Source organism: Salmo trutta, chromosome 12, assembly GCF_901001165.1.
Source record: "Salmo trutta chromosome 12, fSalTru1.1, whole genome shotgun sequence".
NCBI classification, from domain to species: Eukaryota; Metazoa; Chordata; class Actinopteri; order Salmoniformes; family Salmonidae; genus Salmo; species Salmo trutta.
The window spans coordinates 86581420-86605463 of NC_042968.1; the positions used below are offsets into that span (position 1 = coordinate 86581420).

At 41.9% G+C, this 24044-nt stretch overlaps 1 protein-coding gene across 2 annotated transcripts; it reads left to right on the forward strand.

The window, feature by feature from the left end:
• Positions 1 to 606: 606 nt before the first annotated feature.
• On the forward strand, positions 607 to 23697 carry LOC115204573 (CMP-N-acetylneuraminate-beta-galactosamide-alpha-2,3-sialyltransferase 1-like). 2 transcript variants are annotated; one of them, XM_029770233.1, is made up of 7 exons: positions 607 to 790; positions 4732 to 5069; positions 11759 to 11952; positions 13557 to 13739; positions 13848 to 13893; positions 22239 to 22358; positions 22846 to 23697. In XM_029770233.1, exons 2-7 carry the CDS (start codon positions 4779 to 4781, stop codon positions 23011 to 23013), a joined length of 1002 nt encoding a protein of 333 aa, XP_029626093.1. In that variant the 5' UTR covers positions 607 to 790; positions 4732 to 4778; the 3' UTR covers positions 23014 to 23697. The 2 variants fall into 2 exon arrangements, with proteins under 2 accessions (XP_029626093.1, XP_029626095.1); XM_029770235.1 differs by lacking the exon at positions 607 to 790 and having other exon boundaries at positions 4702 to 5069.
• Positions 23698 to 24044: the final 347 nt, after the last annotated feature.

Sequence of the window (24044 nt, forward strand, 5' to 3'; positions counted from 1 at the left end):
GTACTCTGAGGAGCCTCCAAATATCATCAGTATTCCTGCTTAGTCTTGTCAATTCTGCCTTGTTTAATCCCTGGAGGAATAGTGAGAGGGAATACAATGAGACAGCAAGGTTTACTATTCCAAAGTATAATGAAATAAATTGCATTCTATCAGCGCCTCCTCATTTCTGTATTTTGGGTCATGGGTGAGAATATGAGAAGTAATCTCTAGAGTCACTGAGTATACTAAACATTAAGAACACCTGCACTTAACATAGACTAAACCGGTGAATCCTGGTGAAAACTATGACCCCTTATTGATGTCACTTGTTAAGTCCACTTCAGTCAGTGTAGATGAAAGGGAGGAGACGGGTTACAGACAGATTTTTAAGCCTTTAGACAATTGAATGGGCACCGGGGTATGATAGTAGGTGCGAGGCTCACCGGTTTGAGCTTACGACAACTTGTGGAGTCCATGCCCCAACGAATTGAGGCTGTTCTGCAAGTGTTTGGCATACTCAGTGTACATTTGGTCAGTTAATAGTACATAACATAACATAACATACTTAACTGAAAATACACTTAACTTAATACCCAATAATACTTAATATACACAACTTGTTGCTGCTTATGACTCGTTCAGGGAAGTGGACTGGAGATAGGTGGCTGCTGTCACATTTCTCATCCATTTACTCCTGAACTTGAATGAACTTTCGCTCTGCCAGTGGTAACTGTTGCTGTCCTTCTGACTACATTTACAACTTGCCAGACAAGGCAGAGTTAGAGATGTGCAACATCTACATTGTCTGCAGGTAAGTGTGTATATAGTTAAAATAACTACTCGTGGAGGATTGTAATTTTTTGTCTTGTACTTTTTTGATTTTCATGTATGTTCTGTGTTTTGTTTACTTTCTTGCTGACATCTGTAATGGTGTGTTGTCTTTTCAAACTTCAATAGTAAGAATCTAGTTAGAGTTCTCAGGTTTTTATTGAATTGGCTAGCTTTAGTTTGGCTAGCTTTAGCTTCACATTCCAGCTCAAGCTTCATCCATGATATGCAGGAATCAATATATCTCCATATGCATCAGAGTCACGTCTTTTGTGGGCATTTTAAAGGTTGTTTCTAGCAAAAGGCATCACGGATTTAACATTGTTATAGAATGCGTTATATTATCTGGATATTTTTATTTATTTATTTCAAAATATAAAGTTAACAATAGGTATAATTTTTGCCATTTTCTTTAACAAAGGGTATGGCATACCCCCACTCAATTTGAGCCCTGTTTTTAACCGAACACACCAAGCCCTTCCCAGGCATGGAGGTATTTAAGGAGTGACAGTATTGGAGTATTTGGCTATACCGACAAAATCTATGGATAGCATAATTGCGTCTGTCAAACAGGTAGACCTACCTTTTATTTTTTTTATAGGAAGAAATAGGCTTCAACAAAGCCCTCTTGTTGTTAGTTAAGTCGAATTAAAATGAAGTTATTGTTGAAATTAATTAATTTCAGAACCATTTGCTGTCAACCTCCATTGGATTATGCCGCAGCCGCTCCAAAACTGGTGTCTGCCCGCTTGCCTTTTTAGTTGACTTTCTCCCGCACTCTCTCTCTCTCTCCTCATTATTAAGTTAATGATTGAAAATGTGTCTGTCTCATAACATTGTAATACATTTGGTCTCCAGTCTATGGGCTACAGAAAAAACACAAAGGCTACTACTCTTTCTGCATTAGGCTATATCATTTATGTTAAATTAATTTGATGGAGCGTTAGTGGATCGCCGCAGCGCTGCGTCTTTCCAACAGCACCCTGGATATGCGCGCTGGGCATGGACAAGCTAAATATTTTGTGCCCCTGCCTTTGGCAAAGTATGCCCTGGTTTTCATGGGGTGGCATCAGCTCTCACCTAAATAGCACTCATGCCACTGGTTGAGAGAAGTTTTCATTGTTTTTAGGGAGAATAATTAGTTATTATGTGTTGTTGGAGGTGCGTCTTTGTGAGTTTAGCTCTATGCGGCTGCCTCTTTATTGTGGCATGAACACAACCAGTCATGATGTTTTAATCTGATTGTCAAACAATCACTTGAAAGGGCTCCTTTACTGGCTACCCGCCTAACACCTGCATTCAAGTCCATTGCTCATTTTTCATGCCTCTGACATAAATTTTTTACATTTTACATTTTAGTCATTTAGCAGACGCTCGTATCCAGAGCGATTTACAGTAGTGAATGCATACATTTCATTTCACACATTATTTAAAAATATATATTTTGTACTGACCCCCCATGGGAATTGAACCCAGAACCCTGACGTTGCACACACCATGCTGGCTTTGCAAATACCATGCTCTACCAACTGAGCCACAGGGAAGCAATACCAAACACTACCGCTTTACTTTTCACTGCTTCTTATTTTACAACCTTAACACCTTTAAGACAAGCTAGTAACCACACACATCTTTAGGAAATGTACTTTCCCAGTTAATGGGACTTCCTTCACCAGTTTTGTACAACTTATTTCTCACTTTTTATAGTTAATTTTTGGAATGCTAATGTAGTTTATAAGGAAGGTTCAATAAGTAAGGCTGGTCTGAATGGGTGGCTCACTTTTAACTTCATTCAGTAAGGCTGGTCTGACTGGGTAGCTCACTTTTAAATTCATTCAGTAAGCACAATAAAAACAACACATTGCTTTCTCTTCTGTAGGCATAATTTGAATGTTGATTCAGAGGGGTTGGGTTAAATGCGGAAGACACATTTCAGTTGAATGCATTCAGTTGTACAACTGACTAGGTATCCCCCTTTCCGTATACAGTGCTTTTGGAAAGTATTCAGACCCCTTGACTTTTTCCACATTTTGTTACATTACAGCCTTATTCTAAAATTGATTAAATAGTCCCCCCCATCAATCTACACACAATGCCCCATAATGACAAAGCGAAAACAGGTTTTTAGAAATGTTTGCAAATCTATTACAAATAAAAAACAGAAATACCTTATTTACATAAGTATTCAGACCCTTTGTTATGAGACTCGAAATTGAGTTCAGGTGCATCCTGTTTCCATTTTACCTTTATTTAACTAGACAAGTCAGTTAAGAACAAATTCTTATTTTCAATGACAGCCTAGGAACAGTGGGTTAACTGCCTTGTTCAGGGGCAGAATGACAGATTTTTACCTTGTCAGCTCGGAGATTCAATCTTGCAACTTTTCGGTTAAGTCCAACGCTCTAACCACTAGGCTACCTGCTGCCCCATTGACATTCCTAGAGATGTTTCTACAACTTGATTGGAGTCTACTTGTGGGAAATTCAATAGATTGGATATGATTTGGAAAGGCACACACCTGTGTATGTAAGGTCCCACAGTTGACAGTGCATGTCAGAGCAAAAACCAAGCCATGAGGTTGAAGGAATTGTCTGTAGAGCTCAGAGACAGGATTGTGTCGAGACACAGATCTGGGGAAGGGTACAAAACATTTCAGCAGCATTGAAGGTCCCCAAGAACACAGTGGCCTCCATCATTCTTAAATGGAAGAAGTTTGGAACCACCTAGACTCTTTCTAGAGCTGGCCGCTCAGCCAAACTGAGCAATCGGGGTAGAATTTTTTTATTTTATCTTTATTTAACTAGGCAAGTCAGTTAAGAACAAATTCTTATTCTCAATGACAGCCTAGGAACAGTGGGTTAACTGCCTTGTTCAGGGGCAGAACGACAGATTTTTACCTTGTCAGCTCGGGGATTCAATCTAGCAACCTATTGGTTACTGGCCCACCACTCTAACCACTAGGCTACCTGCCGTCCCAAAGGGCCTTGGTGAGAAGGGCCTTGGTGAGAAGGGCCTTGGTGAGAAGGGCCTTGGTGAGAAGGGCCTTGGTCAGGGAGGTGACCAAGAACCCGATGGTCACTCTGACAGAGCTCCAGAGTTCCTCTGTGGAGATGGGAGAACTTTCCAGAAAGACAACCATCTCTTTGACACAAATTGTATTGCTTTGCCACATTTTTTGGAGGCATTGGAAGACCTCCCTGGTCTTTGAGCTTGGATCTGTGTTTGAAATTTACTGCTCGACTGAGGGACCTTACAGATAATTGTTTATGTGGTGTACAGAGATGAGGTAATGCTTCAAAAATCATGTTAAACACTATTATTTCACACAGATTGAGTCCATGCAACTTATGTAACTTGTTAAGCAAATTTGTACTCCTGAACACATTTCGGCTTGCCATAACAAAGGGGTTGAATACTTATTGACTCAAGACATTTGAGCTTTGCATTTTTAATTCATTAGTAAACATTTCAAAAAACATAATTCCACTTTGACATTATGGGCTATATTGTGTAGGCCAGTGACAAAAAATATAATACATTTTTAATTTTAGGCTTTAACACAACAAAACATGGAAAAAGTCAAAGGGTGTGAATACTTTCTGAAGGCACTCTATTTCATTTTATATATATTTCAATGACAGACCAGAGGGTATTTGATGGTCATGAAATCACTTTTTTTGTTGACTAAACCAGAACAAAGGCTAGCTTACCCCTTAATGTGTGAACATGTGAACTAAAGCATTCATTAGGCTATTATGTACATTATATACATTTTCAGGTAAAACATTTGGAAAAACAAAACATAATGTAGACTGACTATGATGTTAATTTGCCTATCATCCTTCGGCTGTTTGATTAAGACCTATAGGCTACATGTATTCTATATAAAATGTTATTATCGGTTTATTATTGATCTCTTTACAGGTGGTGAGGATTCTGTGACACCCAACAGATTCCCTGCTATTGGCAAAATGATTATCTTCAGGATTAGAAAAGTCAGTCGTGTCATCGTTCTACTCTGCATCACAACTATCGTTGTGTTTTATACTGGACAGCTATCCTCCAATTCGCTTGTGGATTTTGTTAAAAATGCCCTTCGGCCTCTGGACAGGATCCTCTCTCCAAGATATTGCGCATGTCTCAAATGTATGACACAGCCAGACGATGACCTCTGGTTTCAGAAGCGCTTCAACACATCTCTTAAACCATTTCTGACCAGAAAGTACAAGACACTCTCCAACGATACAAGAATGTGGTGGCAGGTAATAAAAACATTTTTATCAACTGTTTTTTGTTACATCTTATCTTAAAGCAATAAAAGCCATGTCTGCACACACCCAACACATATTCACATATTTAGTCATACATTATACATAGTATATATCCACACCTAACAAGAAAAAATAGATAGAATGCTAATTAAATTAACCATTAAAATAAAATAAAACAAATTAGAAAAATACAACACTATCCACCATCCCATTCGAGTGACCTTTGCATTGATTATTCTAAACTTTATAACAGTAATTGATTATTATCTGTAAAGAACAACTGATTAGCCTATTAACGTTCCCATTGGTCAAGGAGAGTCCCAAACACTCAGTGTCACTACACATTGAAATATCAAAACCTGTTTATTGTTTTCTAAAGTTAATGGAATAGTGTGACATTTTGACAATCAAGCCCTTTTTTTAATTTACTAAAGTCAGCTAGCGTTAGCGCACTGACGAAGTCTATGGGATCAGCTAGGTGATTGCACTAATGCTAGCTGATCCAGTAGACTTCCAGTCATTGCGCTAATGCTAGCTGACTTAGTGTGAACTTGAGTCACATGACTTGAACTCAAGTCTGACTCTAGTCACAAATTTGATGACTTGAGACTAGACTCGATATAAAATAAAATAAAACTTGAGACTCGACATGGAGCCTCAAGATGCGGGACTCTATTTTGACTTGAGACTGATGACTTGAAATTATCTGGACAGGTTTTGTAACATTTTGTCACTCATTTTGTGGCACAGATTCTCTGTGGATTATTTTCCATGCACTTGTAAAAAAGCAGATTAGCTAGTGAAACACCCTCTGATCAGCCCTCAACCAACAAAGGTCAGGTTAGCTAGAACAGTGAGAAGATTTTGGGGGGGTTGCAAGTGTTTTATTTGACCCTTTTTTAGGCATCTTAGTTAAGAACAAATTCTTAATTACAATGACAGCCTAGGAACAGTGGGTTAAGTGCCTTGTTCAGGGGCAGAACAACATATTTTTTACCCCGTCAGCTCTGGGATTTGATCTAGCAACCTCTCAGTTACTGGCCCAGCGCTTTAACCACTAACCTACCTGCCACCCTGAGTGTGAAGCTGAACGAATGAGAGGTTGTAAGGCTTTTTAAATGATGACCTCATGAAAGCAGCAGAGAACTGGAGTATATATATTTTAATAAACTACATATTTAATAAGCTACAAATCATTTACCATTTGTATTTATACCTTTGCTTATTTGATCTGGTCAATAACATAGGCCTACAAAATTGCACCAAATTCTTGTTTCAAAAACATCTAATCTTTGCTTCAGAACCAAAAAGTTGTGTGTCTTGACTGTTGACCAATGACCAGTCATCAGCATTGGCATGCAAAAGTGGGTGCACATATCCAGAATAGTGACCAGAAAGAGCATGTTTATTTTTCTCCGGATTTCTTGGCAAAAACAGAGTAGCCTACCTACATCCTTAAAACCTTTGACTACAGTGAAATCAGGGTCACACAGAGTATTTATTGGTAGTCTTAAACAATTTTACTTTACTTAAAACACTAAAAAACTTTCCACTGGAAATGCGGAAGGCCGACATAGGCGGAAGCGGTGGATTGAGACACAGCCCATATCTCTAGTTTAAACTGATGGATTCTGATGGGGATTTTTTATTATGTTACTTAGATTGATACATGGGTGCGTCAATAGACTCATACCCCCCCTTCCTGCAGTTCAATTACCAAATCGTCCCTCTAGTGGCTGCATGGGTGGAATGTTATTAATAATTTTCATAATTTCACAATTAATAAACATATATTTTTTAACCGCTGAAAATTCGGTCTTGGCTTTTTCTTTGCAACTCTGCCTAGAAGGCCAGCATCCCGGAGTCGCCTCATCACTGTTGACGTTGAGACTGGTGTTTTGCGGGTACTATTTAATGAAGCTGCCAGTTGAGGACTTGTAAGGGGTCTGTTTCTCAAACTAATGCACTTGTCCTCTTGCTCAGTTGTGCACCGGGGCCTCCCACTCCTCTTTCTATTCTGGTTAGAGCCAGTTTGCGATGTTCTGTGAAGGGAGTAGTACACAGTGTTGAATGAGATCTTCAGTTTCTTGACAATTTCTCGCATGCAATAGCCTTCATTTCTCAGAACAAGAATAAACTGACGAATTTCAGAAGAAAGAACTTTGTTTGTGGCCATTTTGAGCCTGTCATTTTTCCAATGATCAATTAGCCTTTTAAAGTGATAAACTTGGATTAGCTAACACCACGTGCCATTGGAACACAGGAGTGATGGTTGCTGATAATGGGCCTCTGTATGCCTATGTAGATATTCCATGAAGAAATCTGCCGTTTCCAGCTACAGTAGTAATTTAAAACATTAACAATGTCTACACTGTATTTCTGATCAATTTGATGTTATTTTAATGGACAACAAATGTGCTTTTCTGTCAAAAACAAGTACATTTCTAAGTGACCCCAAACCTTTGAACGGTAGTGTACATGTTCAGTAGGTAGAGTTATTAAAGTGACTATGCATAGATGATAACAACAGAAAGTAGCAGAGGTGTAAAAAAGGCGGGCAATGCAAATAGTCTGGGTAGCTATTTGATTAGACGTTCGGGAGTCTTATGGCTTGGGGGTAGAAGCTGTTTAGAAGCCTCTTGGACCTAGACTTGGCGCTCCGGTACCGCTTGCCGTGCTGTAGCAGAGAAAACAGTCTATGACTAGGGCCTTCCTCTGACACCGCCTGGTATCGAGGTCCTGGATGGCAGGAAGCTTGGCCCCAGTGATGTACTGGGCCGTACGCACTACCCTCTGTAGCGCCTTGCGGTCGGAGGCCGAACAGTTGCCATACCAGGCAGTGATGCAACCAGTCAGGATGCTCTTTATGGTGCAGCTGTAGAACCTTTTAAGGATCTGAGGACCCATGCCAAATATTTTCAGTCTCCTGATGGGGAATAGGTTTTGTCGTGCACTCTTCGACTGTCTTGGTGTGCTTGGACCATGTTAGTTTGTTGGTGATGTGGACAACAAGGAACTTGAAGCTCTCAACCTGCTCCACTACAGCCCCGTCGATGAGAATGGGGGCGTGCATGGTCTTATTTTTCCTGTAGTCCACAATCATAACCTTTGTCTTGATCACGTTGAGGGAGAGGTTGTTGTCCTGGCACCACACAGCCAAGTCTCCTCCCTACAGGCTGTCTCGTTGTTGTCGGTGATCAGGCCTACCACTGTTGTGTCATCGGCAAACTTAATGATGGTGTTGGAGTCGTGCCTGGCTGTGCAGTCATGAGTGAAGGAGGGGACTGAGCATGCACCCCTGAGGGGCCCCTGTGTTGAGGATCAGCATGGCACCTGGGGGCGGCCCATCAGGAAGTCCAGGATCCAGTTGCAGAGGGAGGTGTTTAGTCCCATGGTCCTTAGCTTATTGATGAGCTTTGAGGGCACTATGGTGTTGAACGCTGAGCTGTAGTCAATTAATATCATTCTCACATAGGTGTTCCATTTGTCCAGGTGAGAAATGGCAGTGTGGAGTGCAATAGAGATTGCATCATCTGTGGATCTGTTAGGGCGGTATGCAAATTGGAGTGGGTCTTGGGTTTCTGGGATAATGGTGTTAATGTGAGCCATGACCAGCCTTTCAAAGCACTTCATGGCTACAGACGTGCTATGGTGCTATGGGTCAGTAGTCATTTAGAAAAGTTACCTTAGTGTTCTTGGGCACAGGGACTATGGTTATCTGCTTAAAACATGTTGGTATTACAGACCCGGACAGGGAGAGGTTGAAAATGTTAGTGAAGACACTTGCTAGTTGGTCAGCGTATGCTCGCAGTACAAGTCCTGGTAATCCGTCTGGTCCTGCGGCCTTGTGAAAGTTGACCTGTTTAAAGGTCTTACATCGGCTAAGGAGAGTGTGATCACACAGTCTTCTGGAACAGCTGGTGCTCGCATTCATTTTTCAGTGTTATTTGCCTCGAAGCGAGCATAGAAGTAGTTTAGCTCATCTGATAGGCTTGTGTTACTGGGTAGCTCTCGGCTGTGCTTCCCATTGTAGTCTGTAATGGTTTGCAAGCCTTGCCATATCCGACGAGTGTCAGAGCCGGTGTAGTATGATTTGATCTTAGTCCAGCATTGACACTTTGCCTGTTTGATGGTTCATCGGAGGGCATAGCGGTATTTCTTATAAGCTTCCGGGTTAGAGTCCCGCTCCTTGAAAGTAGAAGCTCTAGCCTTTAACTCAGTGCGGATGTTGCCTGTAATCCATGGCTTCTGGTTGGGGTATGTACGTACGGTCAATGTGGGGACAACGTCAACGATGCACTTATTGATGAAGCTAATGACTGATGTGGTGTACTCCTCAATGCCATCGGAGGAATCCCGGAACATATTCCAGTCTGTGCTAGCAAAACAGTCCTGTAGCTTAGCATCTGCTTCATCTGACCACTTTTTTATTGATTGAGTCACTGTTGCTTCCTGCTTTAATTTTAACATGCTGATAGAAATTTGGTTAGACAAATTTAAGTTTCCCTGCATTAAAGTCCCTTGCCGCTAGGAGCACCGCCTCTGGGTGAGCATTTTCCTGTTTGCTTATGGCGGAATACAGTGTGGTCTTAGTGCCAGCTTCAGTCTGTGGTGGTATGTAGACAGCTACGAAAAATACAGATGAAAACTCTCTAGGTAGATAGTGTGGTCTACAGCTTATCATGAAATACTCTACCTCAGGCGAGCAAAACCTTGAGACTTCCTTAGATATCGTGCACCAGCTGTTATTTACAAAAATACATAGTCCGCCGCCCCTTGTCTTAGCAGAAGCCTCTGTTCTGTCCTGCCGATACAGCGTATAACCAGCCAGCTGTATGTCGTCGCTCTGCCACGACTCCGTGAAGCATAAGATATTACAGTTTTGAATGTCCCGTTGGTAGTTTAATCTTCAGCGTAGGTCATCGATTTTATTTTCCAAAGATTGCACGTTTGCTAGCAGAATGGAAGGCAGTGGGGGTTTATTCGATTGCCTACAAATTCTCAGAAGACATCCCTTCCTCTGGCCCATTTTTCTCCGCCTTCTCTTCACACAAATGACGGGGATCTGGGTCTGTTCCCGAGAAAGCAGTATGTCATTCACGTCGGGCTCGTCGGACTCGTTAAAGGAAAAAAGGATTCTGCCAGTTCGTGGTGAGTAATCACAGTTCTGTTGTCCAGAAGCTCTTTTCGGTCATAAGAGACGGTAGCAGCAACATTATGTACAAAATAAGTAAAAAACTAAGTTACAAACAAGGCAAAGAAAAGAACAAAAACACAATCGGTTCGGGACATGTAAAACATCAGCCTTCTTCTCCGGCACCACCTTAGACATCTTAGTACGAAGGTAGTGATGTGTCCAAAAAAACTAAAACATTTCCTGAGCTTTCTTATATCTGCTAGATATAGGACAGGCACGTCAACATTTTATTCCGTCTGATTTATTTTTTGACTGTCTTTTTTGCCATTTATGAATGCGTTATTCAATGTGCTTCTATTGTAAAGGCCAAATTCAATATTTTAGCAAAGTAGAAAAATCTGCTGTTCTGCCCTTGAGCAACTCAGTAAATCCTCCAAAACAACTGCTCCATGGGCTCAATGTGACATTATATCTCAAGTTGATATTGACTGTTAACAGAAATTACGTTCAGTTCAAAATGTAGGTGTAAATTGCATTTATTTTTGTATCTTGCGCTTTGAAAATGCATCACCGTTTATGGCTGTAATGACACTGGTTGAATCAACGTTGTTGAACCAATGTGGAATAGACGTTGAATTTACATTTGTGCCCAGTGCGTAGCGATTGTGCACGTGTGCATGCGCGGGGGTCACACACTTTTTAACGATTGTGGGTCAAATGTTTGAAAACCACTGGGTTAGCGAACAGATTTCTGATTTGATGTTCAGCTATACGATCGGGTGCAGCGTAAATGTCAAATTGTATGGAGAGAGGATTGACATCAATAAAAATGCAGTTCCAAAACATTTTTGTGATCAAGAATATGAAATGTTTACTTTGCAAGTTTATTAGCAATGGGGCAATAAGCAACAATGACTAGCATAGGCTCTACTGGTCATTTGGTAGATTTTTATTACTTGTCTTGAGACCTTTGACTCAACTTGTCCTTAGAATGCACATCTTGGACATGACTCGAGACTCGACCCGTTCTACTTGGGACTCAACTTGAGATTTGGACCTTGTTAGTTGAGACTTACTCGTGACTTGAATAATATTGACTTGGTCCCACCTCTGGCAATCGAGAAACAACCATAAACTTCCATCAAACTGCACACAGAGACATAAAACGACTTGTTCATCTGACTCTGGGGAAGTTTGCCAAAATCTCACACTATCCCCTTTAAGAATCTCCAATAGTTTACTGTAGTTACATTTTTGTATATGAGGGAGTTTTATTCAGAAGGAACTCTTTTATTTGATGTTTAGGCTGCAATATAAGCATGGTCACTGACAACTGATTAACGGTTTGCTATAGTAGTCGTCAATAACCTCAGTGTAAAGAGCAGGTGGCTCTGGAGTCTTACCTTTAGTGTGTGGGGTTTCCTCAGATGTTATGGTGTGTCATTTGCAGAAGGCTGCTTTTAGTGTCAGCCTGTCCATTGTTGTGTATTTATTGTGTATTCATTGTTGTTTTATGTATTGGCTGGTGCAATTAAATAACCAGAAATTGCAGAAAGACCGTAACAAAGCCATCTTTAGCGAGGTGGTGGAGAAGTTGTTCCAGGTCATCCCTGATGCTGACCTTTACATGGACGCGGGCCCTGAGCGCTGTAGGACCTGTGCTGTGGTGGGGAACTCTGGGAACCTCAAGGGCTCCCACTACGGAGCCCTCATCGACTCCAGTGATGTCATCATAAGGTAAGCCAACTGAGAGGGTGTGGATGATCGAGGGCACACTTGTCACAAAGCCTGTTTTAGCATGGGCAGCGCAACACAGTCTGTTTCAGCATGGGCAGCGCAACACAGTCTGTTTCAGCATGGGCAGCGCAACACAGTCTGTTTCAGCATGGGCAGCGCAACACAGTCTGTTTTAGCATGGGCAGCGCAACACAGCCTGTTTCAGCATGGGCAGCGCAACACAGTCTGTTTTAGCATGGGCAGCGAAACACAGTCTGTTTCAGCATGGGCAGCGCAACACAGCCTGTTTCAGCATGGGCAGAGCAACACAGTCTATTTCAGCATGGGCAGCGCAACATAGCCTGTTTCAGCATGGGCAGCGCAACACAGCCTGTTTTAGCATGGGCAGTGCAACACAGCCTGTTTCAGCATGGGCAGCGCAACATAGCCTGTTTCAGCATGGGCAGCGCAACACAGCCTGTTTCAGCATGGGCAGCGCAACACAGCCTGTTTCAGCATGGGCAGCGCAACACAGCCTGTTTCAGCATGGGCAGCGCAACACAGTGTTTCAGCATGGGCAGCGCAACACAGTCTTTTTCAGCATGGGTAGCGCAACACAGTCTGTTTTAGCATGGGCAGCGCAACACAGTCTGTTTCAGCATGGGCAGCGCAACACAGCCTGTTTCAGCATGGGCAGCGCAACACAGTCTGTTTTAGCATGGGCAGCGAAACACAGTCTGTTTCAGCATGGGCAGCGCAACACAGCCTGTTTCAGCATGGGCAGAGCAACACAGTCTGTTTCAGCATGGGCAGCGCAACACAGTCTGTTTCAGCATGGGCAGCGTAACACAGTCTGTTTTAGCATGGGCAGCGCAACACAGCCTGTTTCAGCATGGGCAGGTCAACACAGTCTGTTTCAGCATGGGCAGCGCAACACAGCCTGTTTCAGCATGGGCAGTGCAACACAGCCTGTTTCAGCGTGGGCAGCGCAACACAGCCTGTTTCAGCATGGGCAGCGCAACACAGTCTGTTTCAGCATGGGCAGTGCAATTGAGGATTTTCACCATTTTGAAGTAGTCTGGGTGGGACTTCCTATAGGTTAAGGAAGGATCAAAGAATTCCAAGGAATTAAGGGCTATGTCCCATTTGTCCCTCCTACCTCAAAGTGTGCACTTGTTCACTTGCACATGGTTGTTCAATGCTTTTAGATTTGTGGGAAGTAGTGAACGAGTGCACACTCCAGGAAGAAAGTAGCAAAAATGTGGCATAGCTGCATGTGGCAGTTAATCACTAACCTTGGCTTTATACCTGTATCCAGACAACACTCCAGGTGGTATTATATGCACCCTTTCAGTTTGTTTACCAAGTAGAATAAGAAGAAATCAATGATTTGAACATATATATATATATATATATATAGCCCTGCCCATGGTGTCACAGAAGACAGTATGGCAAAGATGTGCCTTTATCCAACTTAATGATTTAATGTCCTATATGTATGCCTGGTTTGGTTTGGTGTGTTCATTTTTTATCTTGGCGGTATGAATGACTATGTGTTTTGAATTAAAGTGTTTTGGAATATGGCAGTCATGATATGGATCCCAGCTATTTACTGTGTTATCCAGAATGAACAAGGCTCGTACCTCTGGCTATGAGCGGGATGTTGGCAGCCGGACCACACATCACATCATATACCCAGAGAGTGCCATAGACCTGGACAACACCACTAGTCTGGTGTTTTTCCCTTTCAAGACTCTGGACCTTCAGTGGCTACCCGGTGCCATTACCACTGGATCTCACATCACTTTGTGAGTAACCATTCTCCTTTGATTAGTCCATCAGTCTGTTACACCATGCATTTTTCAAAGATTACATAGCAACTCTGGATGAAATGTAGGTCTTATTTTACTCAACAGCTCATATTTACGTCTTAGACCGAAGATAAAGGCCAACAAAGATTTGGTGAGTCCCATTGTTGATCATGATAATTTATTATGGTTGTAATACATCTACAGTCAATGATAAATGCATGATATTTTTATATCTTGGATAGTAGGTAATTGAGGATGTTTGTTAGTTAGGTATGGGCTAATCTCGGTTAACCCTAAAATCGTGCGTAATTTGGTCAGATGCTCGATAACACATTTACGAAGTCTCGTAAACGGAAACTCTCAGCCCTTTCTGATATTTTCACTTGTGTTTATCATCCGTGTTGGCGCACGCAAAGCAGTGAAAGAGTGTCACCATGGAATTGTGCAGAGTATGTTTACATGCACACAATACTACCATTATTGTGAAAACTGAGATGAAATATGCGTTATAAAGGTTTTGTATAATTTCATCCAGTAGTTTTGAAAGTAGCACTCAAGAGCTAAAACGGCTCTCTGAAAATTGTACACAACTTCCTATGATACACTGTATGTTAATTTTTTTACAATATGTACAATATGTTACCAATTTGTAAGTACTTAAGATCCCGTTCAATCTCTTTAATATAATAGTTCAATTAAAAAGTTGACCTGCTTTACCAGAAGAACATTGTCTCTTACGATCCAGTTTACATGGAGATGTCTGATAATTAGGCTAGGCCTACTTGATGAGACTTAGATAAATTGTAGCGATCCTCGCTATATGGGCCATTTTACAATTCCAACCAAGTGGGTTATTGGCGCAATGCGTAAGGTGTTTGCCTTTCATGGAAGCAACCTGGGTTTGCTTCCCTGCCTCACTGTTTGCTACATTGGTGTCAGAAGGGGAATAGTGAGGCCATTGGGAACACATGGTCTGAATGAAGTGGCTGAGTCATCGAAGCACAGGGACATTCCTTCCTGTTCGGAGGGGGCAGTGTAGCAATACTATATGATCCATGCTACAATTCCCACCAAGTGGGTTAACCCTATTGGGGCGATGCCTAAGGGTTTTATGTCTAGGGTGGTTTGCTTTTCATGCCAGCGCTCGGGGCCTATTCATTTTCAGTATGGACATCTTGAAACTGTTTTTAAGATGCATAGTTTCAGATTTTCCAAACTCACTTTACTCACTTGTGCAGGAGCTTGCAGGAATGTGTAGTCTTGCGTGATGTCTACTTTGATGCTAATTAGCATTTTTGAATCTGAGAGTAAATAGAGCCGAATATATTGATAAAAGTCACCTTGTCTGAGAGAGATTTACATGGTTTTCAAAATGTCACGCCAGGGTAAGCCTACACAAAACACAGCCCTTATTTTAAGTGTTTCTAAAATTCCCAATGGGAAAAATGAATGGTGGAAAAACGATTGGAACCATTTCCTTGCTTGACCACTAGGTTTTATGGGTATTATGACACCTCCACTGTGGGGCTCTATGGTGTTGGTGGTATGCCCATTACTAAAATGGAGTGAGGATTTTTGAACGTAGTCCAGTTTAATTGTACAAACTCAACACAATTCAAGCACCTGGGATGATGTCATTGACACTCCTTTTGTTTTGGGAGGGACCCTTCCTCCATGTTCGTTTTATGAAAATGCTAAAGAGGCCCATCAGTACCGATGTAGGATCTTCATTTGATTTCATTTAACTTTGATTTTATTTATTTTGATTTAACCTTTATTTTTCAGGCAAGTCAATTAAGAACAAATTATTATTTACAATGACGGCCTAGCAAGAGACAAAAGGCCTCCTGTAGGGGTACGTGCAATGCCGTCGCGTGTATACACAAATAAAAATGTGATTCACATTTATTTTCTTTAAAAAATAAAATATTCTTCACATTTTCAAATAGTCCATTTATACATTTGGGTAAGTTTTTATTCCGCCTGAGTAGCCTCGTTTCACTGCCAAAAATAAAATTAAACCATCTAGTGTTCAGCGAAATACAACACAATGTCAAATACAGGTAGCCTAGTCAAATAACTAACATCCAATCACATAAACCATTACTCTCTCGCAGAAATTCCACTAACGGTCCGTATGTAGCCAAACGTAGCTACTGCTCATGTTGGTATCTGTACTGATGGCGCAAAAGCTATGACAGGGAGACATAGTGGAGTGGTAATGTGTGTGCAAGCAGTTGTTCCCCACGCCACCTGGGTAGACTGTAGCATCCACTGAGAGGCTCTTGCTGCCAAGGAAATGCCTGACAGCTTGAAAGATGTTTTAGACACTACAGTGAAAATAGTTAACTTTGTTAAAGCAAGGCCCCTGAAATCGTGTATTTTCTGCACTATGCAATGATATGGGCAGCGACCATGTAACGCTTTTACAACATACAGAAGTGCACAGGTTATCAAGGGGCAAAGTATTGACACGTGTGTTTTAAATTGAGAGACGAGCTTAAGCTTTCTTACTGACCATCATTTTCACTTATCTGACCGCTTGCATGATGACGAGTTTCTCACATGACTGGCCTATCTGGGTGATGTTTTTTCTCGCCTGAATGATCTGAATCTAGGATTACACAGACCTTCCGCAACTATATTCAATGTGCAGGACAAATTTGAGGCTATGATTAAGAAGTTGGAGCTCTTCTCTGTCTCCATTAACAAGGACAACACACAGGTCTTTCCATCATTGTATGATTTTTTTGTGTGCAAATGAACTCATGTTTACGAACAATGTCAAATGTGATATAGCGAAGCACCTGAGTGAGCTGGGTGCGCAATAACGCAGATACTTTCCCGAAACGGGTGACTCAAACAACTGGATTCGTTATCCCTTTCATGCCCTGCCTCCAGTCCACTTACCGATATCTGAAGAAGAGAGCCTCATCGAAATTGCAACAAGCGGTTCTGTGAAAATTGAATTTAATCAGAAGCCACTGCCAGATTTCGATGAGCCTCCTGCCTTGGCAAATCGCTCTGTTAAGACACTGTTGCCCTTTGCAACCACGTGCCTATGTGACAGAACTAAATACTGGCACAGACTGTGTGGAAAATGATTTAAGACTGAGACTCTCTCCAATTCAAGAACATTGCAGAGTAATATGCATCCGTTCAAACACACCCTTCTCATTAACCTGTGGTGAGTTATTCACAATTTACAATGATCAAATACGGTTTTATATGTAAGGTGGTTAAATAAAGAGCAAAATGATTGATTATTACTATATTATTATTTGACCCCTGGTCCTATAAGAGCTCTTTGTCACTTCCCACGTTGTGACAAACTCACACTCATTCTTATGTTTAATAAATGTGTCGTATAGTGTGTGTGTGGCAGGCTTACAATGATGGCAAAAAAACAATATTTGAGAGTGCGCTGACCCTGGTGCTAGAGGGGGTATGCAGCTGGAGGTTGAATGTTTGAAGGGGTATGGGACTATAAAAACTTTGTGAACCGCTGTATTAGAGGCTAAAAAACATGTAAAACGTATCAACCCCTCCAAAAAAGTCAATTCATTATTATCCACATGATAATTCACATTTCCTGTTGCGATGTACCGGCAGGATAGAACAGCGGCATCTGGTAAGACAAGGGGCGGTGGTCTATGTATTTTTGGAAACAACAGCCGGTGCACGATATCTAAGGAAGCCTCAAGCTATTGCTCGCCTGAGGTAGAGTTTCTCATGAAAAGCTGCAGGCCACACTACCTACCGCGTGAGTTTTCATCTATATTCTTTGTAGCTGTTTACATACCATCACAGTCAGAGGCTGGCACTAAGATAGCATTGAATGAGCTGTATTCCATCATAATCAAACAAGAAAACTTTGGCGCTCCTAGTAGCCGGGGACTTTAATGCAGGGAAACTTAAATCAGTTTTACCAAATTTCTATCAGCATGTTAAATGTGCATTCAGTGGGAAAAGACCTCTGGACAACCTATACTCCACACACAGAGATGCATACAAAGCTCTCCCTCACCCTCCATTTGGCAAATCTGACCATAATTCCATCCTCCTGATTCCTGCTTACAAGCAAAAATTAAAGCAGGAAGCACCAGTGACTAGATAAATAAAAAAGTGGTCAGTTGAAGCAGATGCTAAGCTACAGGACTGTTCGGCTAGCACAGACTGGAACATGTTAGAGGATTCCTCCAATGGCATTGAGGAGTACACCACATCTGTCATTGGCTTCATCAATAAGTGCATCGATGACGTTGTCCCCACATCAACCATACGTACATACCCCAACCAGAAGCCATGGATTACAGGCAGCATCCGCACTGAGCTTAAGGCTAGAGCTGCAGCTTTCAATGAATGGGACTCTAACCTGGAAGCTTATAAGAAATGCCCTCCGACAAACCATCAAACAGGCAAAGCATCAATACAGGACTAAGATCGAGTCGTACTACACCGGCTCTGACGCTCGTTGGATGTGGCAGGGCCTGCAAACCATTACAGAATACAAAGGGAAGCACAGCCAAGAGCTGCCCAGTGACAAGAGCCTACCGGACGAGCAAAACTACTTCTATGCACACTTCAAGGCAAATAACACTGAAACATGCATGAGAGCACCAGCTGTTCCGGAAGACAGTGTGATCACGCTGTCTGCAGCCGATGTGAGTAAGACCTTTAGACAGGTCAACATTCACAAGGCCGCAGGGCCAGACGGATTACCAGGACATGCACTGCGGGCATGTGCTGACCAACTAGCAAGTGTCTTCACTGACATTTTCAACCTCTCCCTGTCCGAGTCTGTCATACCAAAATGTTTTAAGCAGACCACCATAGTGCCTGTGCCCAAGAACACTAAGGTTATCTGCCTAAATGACTACCGACCCGTTGCACTCAAGTCTGTAGCCATGAAGTGCTTTGAAAGGCTGGTCATGGCTCTCATCAACACCATTATCCCAGAAACCCAAGACCCACTCCAATTTACATACTGCCCCAACAGATCCACAGATGATGCAGTCTCTATTGCACTCCACACTGCCCTTTCCCATCTGGACAAATGGAACACCTATGTGAGAATGCTATTCATTGACTACAGCTCAGCGTTCAACACCACAGTGCCCTCAAAGCGCATCAATAAGCTAAGGACCCTGGAACTTAACACCTCCCTCTGCAACTGGATCCTGGACTTCCTGACGGGCCGCCAACAACAACACATCCGCCACGCTGATCCTCAACACAGGGGCCCTTCAGGGGTGCATGCTCAGCCCCCTCCTGTACTCCCTGTTCACTCATGACTGCACGGCCAGGCACGACTCCAACACCATCATTAAATTTGCTGATGACACAACAGTGGTCAGTCTGTTACATCTGGAGTATTCTCTTGTCTTATCCAGTGTCCTGTGTGAATGTAAATATGCTCTCTCTAATTCTCTCTTTCTTTCTCTCTTTCTCTCGGAGGACCTGAGCCCTAGGACTACCTGGCATGATGACTCCTTGCTGTCCCCAGTCCACCTGGCCATGCTGTAGTCAATGAATAGCATTCTCACATAGGTGTTCCATTTGTCCAGATGGGAAAGGGCAGTGTGGAGTGCAATAGAGACTGCATCATCTGTGGATCTGTTGGGGCAGTATGTAAATTGGAGTGGGTCTTGGGTTTCTGCTGCTGCTCCAGTTTCAACTGTTCTGCCTGCGGCTACGGAACCCTGACCTGTTCACCGGACGTGCTTGTTGCACCCTCGACAATTACTATGATTATTATTATTTGACCATGCTGGTCATTTACGAACATTTTAACATCTTGACCATGTTCTGTTATAATATCCACCCGGCACAGCCAGAAGAGGACTGGCCACCCCTCATAGCCTGGTTCCTCTCTAGGTTTCTTCCTAGGTTTTTGGCCTTTCTCAGGAGTGGGTCTTGGGTTTCTGCTGCTGCTCCAGTTTCAACTGTTCTGCCTGCGGCTACGGAACCCTGACCTGTTCACCGGACGTGCTTGTTGCACCCTCGACAATTACTATGATTATTATTATTTGACCATGCTGGTCATTTACGAACATTTTAACATCTTGACCATGTTCTGTTATAATATCCACCCGGCACAGCCAGAAGAGGACTGGCCACCCCTCATAGCCTGGTTCCTCTCTAGGTTTCTTCCTAGGTTTTTGGCCTTTCTCAGGAGTTTTTCCTAGGGAGTTTTTCCCAGCCACCGTGCTTCTTTCACATGCATTGCTTGCTGTTTGGGGTTTTAGGCTGGGTTTCTGTACAGCACTTTGAGATTTCAGCTGATGTACGAAGGGCTATATAAATAAATTTGATTTGATTTTGATTTGATTTGATTTGGTAGGCCTGATCACCGACAACAACGAGACAGCCTATAGGGAGGAGGTCAGAGACTTGGCCGTGTGGTGCCAGGACAACAACATCTCGCTCAACCTAATCAAGACAAAGGAGATGATTGTGGACTACAGGAAAAAGAGGACCGAGCACGCCCCCATTCTGATCAACGCGGCTGCAGTGGAGCAGGTTGAGACCTTCAAGTTCCTTGGTGTCTACATCACCAACAAACTAACATGGTCCAAGCACACTGTCACGTCCTGACCATAGAAAGCTTTTATTTTCTATGGTAGAGTAGGTCAGGGCGTGACAGGGGGTTTTGCCTAGTTTAAAACCTCTTACATCTAGATGTTCCGCTAGCGGAACGCCTCGCCAATATCCAATGATAGAGCGTGGCGCAAATGACAAACACCTCAAAAATCCAAAAACTTCAATTTTTCAAACATATGACTATTTTACACCATTTTAAAGACAAGACTCTCCTTTATCTAACCACATTGTCCGATTTCAAAAAGGCTTTACAACGAAAGCAAAACATTAGATTATGTCAGGAGAGTACCCAGCCAGAAATAATCACATACCCATTTTTCAAGCTTGCATATAATGTCACAAAAAACAAAACCACAGCTAAATGCAGCACTAACCTTGGATGATCTTCATCAGATGACACTCCTAGGACATTATGTTATACAATACATGCATGTTTTGTTCAATCAAGTTCATATTTATATCAAAAAACAGCTTTTTACATTAGCATGTGACGTTCAGAACTAGCATACCCACCGAAAACTTCCGGTGAATTTACTAAATTACTCACGATAAACGTTCACAAAAAACATAACAATTATTTTAAGAATTATAGATACAGAAGTCCTTTATGCAATCGCGGTGTCCGATTTTAAAATAGCTTTTCGGTGGAAGCACATTTTGCAATATTCTGAGTAGATAGCCCGGCCATCATGGCTAGCTATTTTGACACCCACCAAGTTTGGCACTCACCAAACTCAGATTTACTATAAGAAAAATTGGATTACCTTTGCTGTTCTTTGTCAGAATGCACTCCCAGGACTTCTACTTCAACACCCAATGTTGTTTTGGTTCCAAATAATCCATAGTTATATCCAAATAGCTCAGTTTTGTTCTTGCGTTCAAGACACTATCCGAAGGGTGACGCACCAGCGCATATCGTGACAAAAAAAAATAAAATCCATTACCGTACTTCGAAGCATGTCAGACGCTGTTTAAAATCAATTTTTATGCGATTTTTCTCGTAAAATAGCGATAATATTCCGACCGGGAGACCTTGTTTTCGTTCAAACACTGAAAATAGAAAATGGAGTCTTCACATGCACGCGCGCACCCGTGTCATTGTTCTCAGAACGACCACTTTCCAAAAGCCCTACTGTTTTTCGCCCAGGGACTGCAGAGTCATCGTTCCCCGTTCTGGCACCTTCTGAGAGCCTATGGGAGCCTTAGAAAATTCCAGTTTCTGGGCAGGAGTAATAACCAGATTAAATCGGGTACGTTTTTTATCCGGCCGTGAAAATACTGCCCCCTATCCTAAACAGGTAAAATGTTCTGTGTTGTGTGGGTCTAGTCTCTGTATTTCTATGTTTTTTTTGTTGGGATGATCTCCATTTAGAGGCAGCTGGTCATCGTTGTCTCTAATTGGGGATCATATTTAAGTTGTTTTTCCCACTAGGTTTTGTGGGAGATTATTTTGAGTTAGTGTATGTTGCACCTCTTCGTCAATGGTGCAGGTTCTACACCTGCACCATTGAGAGTATCCTGACTGGTTGCATCACTGCCTGGTATGGCAACTGCTCGGCCTCCGACCGCAAGGCACTACAGAGGGTAGTGCGATTGTCCCAGTACATCACTGGGGCCAAGCTTCCTGCCATCCAGGATCTCTATACCAGGCGGTGTCAGAGGAAGGCCCTAAAAATTGTCAAAGACTTCAGCCACCCCAGTCATAGACTATTCTTTTTGCTACCACACGGCAAGCGGTACCGAAGCGCCAAGTCTAGGTCCAATAGGCTTCTAAACAGCTTCTACCCCCCAAGACATAAGACTCCTGAACATCTAGTCAAATGGCTACCCAGACTATTTGCATTGCATTTTCTAATTAAATCATGCTGTTTATGTATAATATATTCCATGCAGGTTTTGGTTCTGAATCCTGTGTTCATGAAATATGTTCATGAAGTCTGGCTTGACTATTCCGGCAAATACCCCTCCACCGGATTCATGGCTTTGATATTAGCCCTACACATTTGTGACGAGGTAAGACGTTATACATATCAACACACATCAAGTTCAAGTTGTGTCATATGCGCAGGATACACATGGTGTACACAGTCCAATGAAATGCTTACTAGCAGGTTCCCTCTCAATAATGCAACAACAATAAGAAACAAGTAAAAATTAAGCTCAATGGAACAGAATAAACATTTTCATAAGTATAAATACAGGAAGACTCAATAATTTACAGTACAATATTTACACGAGTGTCGGGGAAAGAGTATTTGGAGAGCAAAGTGTTTAAATTGTGCAGTGTTTAGCAATACCAAAACATGCTCTGCTAGGAATGGTACTTTCTCAGCTCACTACAAGACAGACTGTATGCTACACCACGCAATGCATATATAACGCTAACACCCAAATCATGTAGGCCTATAGGCTGCATACACAATATATCACATTGCCATACATAAAACTTCTGTAAACACTGTTATTAAACTAATTCTCTAAACACTTAATTCCAATGCAGGTGAATGTGTATGGATTTGGGAAAGACAGAAATGGGAACTGGCACCACTACTGGGAAACACTAACCAATAAAAAGCTCAAGACTGGACCACACCCTGGAGACTATGAGTACAATGTCACTAGAAAGCTCTCGGAAATACACAAACTTGAGATATATAAGGGATGGTGATAATCATTAATCCAGACTGTTAATGGGATTTGCTTCAGAAGTCCCTTTTTTTATTATTGAACAATTTACTTCTGACTTTTTAGTCTGTCGACCACTACATTACATCTTAGAAACACCATTCACACTTTTAAAACGTGTAGATCGGTCTGGATAAACTTGCTTTTGATAATATTTATACTTTTTAAACTTTTTGACCTTCTAAAAAAACAAATCTACTTTTATGGGATTTCTTCAAAATTCCAAAGCTACCATTGTTAAAAACTCCCATGACTTCTAACATTCTAATCACAATAATGTAACACAAATCAGCTAAGTTGAGAGCTTTACCAACAAGTTAGATAAAAACTTAGGCTGCTTCTCTGCTATTCAAATCTGGAATCAGATTCGAAATATCTTCCACCAATCATACTATACAGCTCTTTTAAGCCCGGTTCAGATACAACAGCCAACATAAGGAAAGACGAGAAGAGTCGAAACGAGCCAGTTGTAGAATTTTGTGTTGTGGGTACAAAATGTTTTTGTTACAGACTAATGCTATGTAAATGCTTGAGTTGAATAGTCCTAGTCACTGGTCATTTTCCACACCTGTTCAGTAACCTCTTTACAAACCACACAGAGGAGTGATTTATTAATTGCTCATTATCTTTCGGGCACTAAAGCCTAGCCAGGTGGAAACATAGTTTCCTCTGGTTAGGCTTTAAAGATCCCATGTCTCCTCTATTTTAGACATTCAGAAATTCAGAAATTATTCAGACCCCTTGACTTTTTTCACATTTTGTTATGTTACAGTCTTATTCTAAAATTGATTAAATAGTTTTTTCCCCCTCACCAATCTAATGACAAAGCAAAAACAGGTTTTTAGAAATGTAAAAACTGAAATATCACATGTACAGAAGTATTCAGACCCTTTACTCAGTACTTTGTTGAAGCACCTTTGACGGTGATTACAGCTTCGCGTCTTCTTGGGTATGATGCTACAAGCTTGGCACACCTGTATTTGGGGAGTTTCTCCCATTCTTCTCTGCATATCC

What these genes read in the sequence shown, in the direction of transcription:
- LOC115204573 (XM_029770233.1), top strand. Translation starts at nt 4,779, where the DNA reads ATGATTATCTTCAGGATTAGAAAAGTCAGTCGTGTCATCGTTCTACTC. An exon ending in ATACAAGAATGTGGTGGCAG is followed by an intron (nt 5,070 to 11,758) that starts GTAATAAAAACA and finishes TTAAATAACCAG; the next exon opens with AAATTGCAGAAAGACCGTAA. An exon ending in TCCAGTGATGTCATCATAAG is followed by an intron (nt 11,953 to 13,556) that starts GTAAGCCAACTG and finishes TGTGTTATCCAG; the next exon opens with AATGAACAAGGCTCGTACCT.